The sequence below is a fragment of the Belonocnema kinseyi genome, chromosome 1 (assembly GCF_010883055.1).
Source record: "Belonocnema kinseyi isolate 2016_QV_RU_SX_M_011 chromosome 1, B_treatae_v1, whole genome shotgun sequence".
NCBI classification, from domain to species: domain Eukaryota; kingdom Metazoa; phylum Arthropoda; class Insecta; order Hymenoptera; family Cynipidae; genus Belonocnema; species Belonocnema kinseyi.
In genome coordinates, this window is record NC_046657.1 from 23,128,138 (window position 1) to 23,133,707 (window position 5,570).

The 5,570-nt window shown below is 33.2% G+C and overlaps 1 protein-coding gene across 1 annotated transcript in view; it reads left to right on the forward strand.

The window, feature by feature from the left end:
• Window positions 1-1,632: 1,632 nt before the first annotated feature.
• LOC117177071 overlaps window positions 1,633-5,570 on the forward strand; it is a 20,759-nt gene continuing 16,821 nt past the window's right edge. Inside the window, exon 1 of the mRNA XM_033367557.1 lies at window positions 1,633-1,714. Within this exon, the coding sequence (XP_033223448.1) occupies window positions 1,633-1,714 (82 nt within the window). The remainder of the gene's footprint in view (window positions 1,715-5,570) is intronic.

A 5,570-nucleotide genomic window follows, 5' to 3' on the forward strand; every position in this document is an offset into this window, starting at 1 on the left:
TACCTAGTGATCGGTATGATCTTCTGGTGCAAAAGTTACACGGAAAAGTGGCACTAAAAATACCTGGATAGCGAGTTGACTTATTTGGTTAATCTGGTTATCAATATAATTTCTTGAAAGTAAACTTTTCCAAAAAATTTCACGAAGAATACCTAAACATCGGCCCGTCATTTATGATCGATCCGTTGATCGGAATAATTTTCGGGTCGATAATTTCCCTAGGAAAACTGCATTCAAAATCCCTAAATACCGAGCTGGCTTTTTTGTTCGGCATGGTTATCAGTATAATCAGCTGGAGGTTTACCTCCCCAAAAAGGTTGCACAAAAAACATGTTGAAACAGGGGTTAACTTTTTTGTTCGACCTGTTGATCAGTATAATCTTGTAGTGATTGATCATTTGTAAAAGGTGCACGAAGAATGCCTGTTCATGAATTCGACATTTGTGATCAAATTAGTAATCGGTATGATCTGGTGGAAAAGTACCCTAGAGAAAGTGTATTAACATGTCTGGCAATCTAGATGATTTACTATTTGATCGACCTGATGATCTGCATAATCTTCTGGTAGGACACTTCCCCAAAGAATATGCACGAAAAATACCTTGACATCGAGTAGACGTTTTTTCCCGAGAAAGGTGCACGAACAATAACTGCGCATCGATTTGATATTTGTGATTTAGCTGGTGGTCGGTATGATTTACTGGTTAGAAACTACTCTGGAAAAGGTGCATTAAATTGTTAAATTGTAAGTTGATTCATTTGGCCGATCTGGTTTTCATTTTGATCTCCTGGTGAGAAACTTCTGCTAAAAAGGTGCAACAGAAATACCTGGACATCGGATTTACTTTTTTGGTGAACCTAGTAATCAGATCTTCTATCGGGTATCCATTTGAAATTAATTTTTTGCAAGATACTTTTTTTAATCTTTCGAAATCTCTCAATTCTTGCTAATAAATTATTTTGTAGTAGTTTTAATTATTTTATATTTATTAAAATGGTATAGAATTCGTTTAAATATCATGAAATTGCATGAAATCTGATGGTATTCTTTGAAATACCTTCAAGTACATGAAGCTCTCTAAAGATCCTGTAATATTTTCTAAAATACCTCATTGACAATCGTGTAAATTCCGTGGAAAAACTAAAATCATAAAAAATCATTTAAAATACTTTAAATGATTTGCCAATCCTCTAAAATCCCCTGGAGTCTTTTTTAGTATGCTAAAATCTTATAAATCTATGGATTCTTTTGAAATCTGTTGAAATCCTTTCAAATTCTGAGAAATATTTCAAATCTTTTGAACTCTTACCAAATTTGGGTAGAACGGCTTTCGGGGCTGGTTTGCACGACCACAATCAGATCGGTTTTCAAAAAAGATAAATTTTCAAGAAAAAATCTGTTTCGTAATCAGATTCAATTCAGAATCTTTATCCAAAACAATAATTTTATGTTAACTATTTTATTAACTAAACTTGTTTAAAAAAAGAGCCCTGAGTTCGAAAAATTCTGATAAAATTGTTTGACGAATTTTTTAATTAATAAGGATTCATTTCAAACAAAGCTTTCTTATAAAAGTCGATTGTTTCCTCCAGCATCATATTCATCTAAAGATTGCATAGTTTATTATCAAAATGAACACACGATATTATTTGGGTCTTCTGCTCATTTCTGCGCTTTTTTCGCAAGAAATTATATCATCTGAAGAAAAAATTAGTAAGTAAAATAAACTTTTGCCTGTTCAGAACAAATATTCATTTTTAGTACTTCGGTGTTGTCCATAAACATGGCTTCTTGAAGGCCATAGCTTCGTCTTACACTCAGAAACCCTTAGAATTAAACAAAATTGGATAACATTATTCAAAATACACTCTAATATTATGTTTAAGAACGTTTCCGAATCTTTTTTTAATTTTTTTCAATATTACAGATTATCTTAAAGAGTAATGATAACCTTCTTAAAAATGTTTCAAGTGTAAAGTTTTTTGACACTATGAGCATCTTGTAAGAGCAATATTCTTACAATTCTTTCTAATTATTTTTTAAAGTGTTCCACAAATATACTTTCAGGTTATTATTAAAATTTAGAATTAACCATCAGCATGTTGTATCCTTTGGCCTTTAGATAGGTTAACTAAATAAGTCCCTAATTTCTAGACTAACTTAATTATAGTCTCGTTATAAAATTGAATAATCCATCTTTTTTTACACCTGAGATCGAAGGATTTTCTTATAATGTTCGCAGCTGTAAAATACAAAGGAAATGCACTTAGGGCAGTCTAAAATACAAAATCAAAAATTCTATTTTTTGAATCTTTATTTCACTCAGTCTTATCCCATTTTATTATAGATAATAATAATTAATCAATAATCTAATTTAACGGTAAAAACATATTCGCTAATTAAATTTTATTCAAAGTAAATTATTTTGTTTTTTTTTATAAATCATTTTTCCTTTTAATCTCAATTTATCGCAAATATCTCAAGGAATCCCATGTATTTCCTTTCTTTATAATTTGTCGTGCTTTTTAGAGTTTTATTATCCTTCAGGGTTTTAAATTTTATTAATTCAAAGAAGCTTTTATTTAGAGCGAGGATTTATGAAGCAAGGAGATTCTATTTAATGTTTTATCGTCACTGAGAATCCTAAAATAAAAATGTAAGAAATTTTAATGAGATTAAAATCAAATTTAAAATCCTGTTTAACGTTCAATAGTCAAGTTGATGAGCAGAATTCCTGAAAACAAAACTAAAAATCCAACGACCAAATTTGGACAATCACCATAAAATGTTCTTATTGCAATCTGAGAAAAGAAACAGAAAATTCCTCTTTTTCCTCAGAAAAGAAAAGAGAAAGAACTTACCCTTTGAACAAAAAGAAAAATATGAAAGAAGAATAAGAAGACAACCAATCAAATCCCCGTCCTTCTCTTTTAAATTTTTATATATTTATTTTTTATTCCTTTCGTCCTTTTTGTTTTTCTCATTATAAAGCCACAAAAAAAAATTTATAAAAAGAATCACCAACGTCTCGGCACTCATACAGCACTCTAATCAAGGAAAAACTTAATAAATAAAAATTCAAGCCGACAGGAACAGCAACAAAAGCTTTATGCTGCCTCTTTGATACCCACGAATTAATTAATTCTTGGGTGTCGGCTTAACTTTTTATTTATTTATTTTTGTTGCCTTGATAAGCGTGCTTTATGAGCGTTGAAAAATTGGTGTTCTATTTATAAATGTTTTTTCTGTGGTTCGATAATGATCAAAACAAAAAAGACGAAAGAACTGAAGATTTAAAGAATTTGAAAAAAAAAACAATTTTTACTAAATTTTATGGCGATTGTCCAAATTTGGTCGTTAGATTATTGTGAAACCTCAAATCATAAACTTTACTATTATTTCAATTAAATTACACAATGGCGTAAAAGGATAATCCTTTTGAAGGCTAATTTACTTAGCAATCGCTACTTATAATTTTATGGCCGCTATATCAGGCAGGTATGCCTAAAGCATAGGATCTCTCGTTCTACCATTTGTATTTACAAACTTTCGCAATCAGGTAGAGAAGCAGACTCCTCATCTGCTTTTACGTGACTTAAATAAGATTGATAGCTTGCAAAACTGTTATATTTAATTTTATGGACTAAATTTTGCGGTGGACTTTGACTTTGCTCGTAAATGTAAACATAATAGTAGTACACAATGATTTAAAATTCTCTAATGAAGGCAGTAGCCACACACAAAAAATAATTCTTTTTCAAATGGGTGAATGTTTGCCACGAACATAAAATTGTATAATTCGCTCTGAAATATTCAGGGTGGTCTAGGACTCATTCGGAACGAACATAAATCGATTTTCAGGTAGCGTTCCTTTTCTAAACCAGTTGGGAAGAGGTGCGGAGTAGTGAGTGGAGCTGAGGGGGATGTGAAGTGCTCACTCAGGCGTTATCAAACAGAGAAAGAAACAATAAAAAGACAAAATAGTTCCGAGACTGGATTTAATGTCACGTTCAGCCTCAAAATCGACATTAAATCCAGGTTTGTTGTGAAAGATACCGCGGAGTTCGCATACAGCCCCTTCAACCAGCCGTCGGGGGGCCTATTGATTCGGCGAGTCGAGCGCCGGCGGTTCGTTCTTCAACAAGGCGCAAGGTTTGCACTGCGAACCATGATATAATAAACCATGGTCCCGCTAATTCGATGCAAAAATTTAAGGCTCTTCAGTTCCATCCGTCTGATTGGTTGAATTTATTTTACTTGCGCGTGGCGGGGCCATGTTTTGTGGGATCATTGTTACATACCCTTTTTAGTATCCATCATCGCTATACACCAGGAAGTGAAAGAGAGTCACTAGGAAAAAAAGAAGAAAGCAAATTTTATACAGGCTATTTGCCTCCCTCCAATCTTGAGAAGTTTTTTGAAGCAAAGGGGGAAGATAGATCTTCAGCCTTCCTTTGAGCTTCCCTCTGAAATCCATGTCTTTTAGCCACCAGATCCAGATTGTTAGCTTTTGGCCGTGCTTTCAACATCGAATAGGGACTTAAACTTTGGAATGTGTAGGTACTGTGCATGCGCTTTTTATGCGTGGGCGGAACACGATGCGGCTTATTATTGCAATGGAAACAGCTTGTAACGTCGGGTTCCCCTTGAGCGTCCTAGCGCAAGCGCAGTACGGCTACATACCAAAGTGGGGGTCACTGTCTTTCTCCTCTGTGATGCAATTTTTCATGAAAAGTAGGCAGCAGATATTTATTCATTTCCACAAGTAGCCCGAATTCATCGAGACTTTCTTTCTTTGATGACAAATAGGGGTGCAAGAAGTTTTCCTATAGCATTGACAGTCAGTTGAATAATGTAGCTGTGCGCTGCTGCAGACACTGATCGTACAACACAATAAATCGTTTTTTTTACTCCTTAGTTTGTCCAGGCATTCCGTCGAAAAATGAGAGAAATTCCTAAAAAAATCCTGCTTGCAATGTTTTTTATGAGAAAGTTTCGTTAAATTGTCCCCTTCGACATATTAAAAATGCTAGAACAGATCCATTGATAAACCCTCTTTTTTACAGTTCCTAAAGATACTTGTGCGTAGACAAAAAACACTGTGTAACTTTGCACCTAATTACTGCACGGGAAAGCATTCCACAGGTATTTGAAAGTAGACTCAATTCTATGCGAAAACAAAAAAATAACCATGTCCTACCTACAATAGGTCATAAATTATGACTCCTCAAAGTTAACCATTCTTGCCTGTTTTTCGGGCAAAAAAGTGAAGTTTAGTTAAAAATAAATAAATAGTGTCTGCTTTAGCTTGCGTAGATGAAGCCACTGGATGAAATAGAGCCTACAAAAATCTGCGACCATTGAAAAAAATCAGTATTTTAGGCCTGTTATTTTGGGAGTTGTATGGTTTTAATAATTGAACTTTTTTTACATTTTTGACTAAAAATGTAGAATTGGCTTTTTTGGAAATCATCTCTTCATAACAATACCTTAGCATTACTACTTTTGAGTACTTTTTAGTACGTTTTTATCGGAACAGTAATTATCATTGATGAAAAATTTAATATAT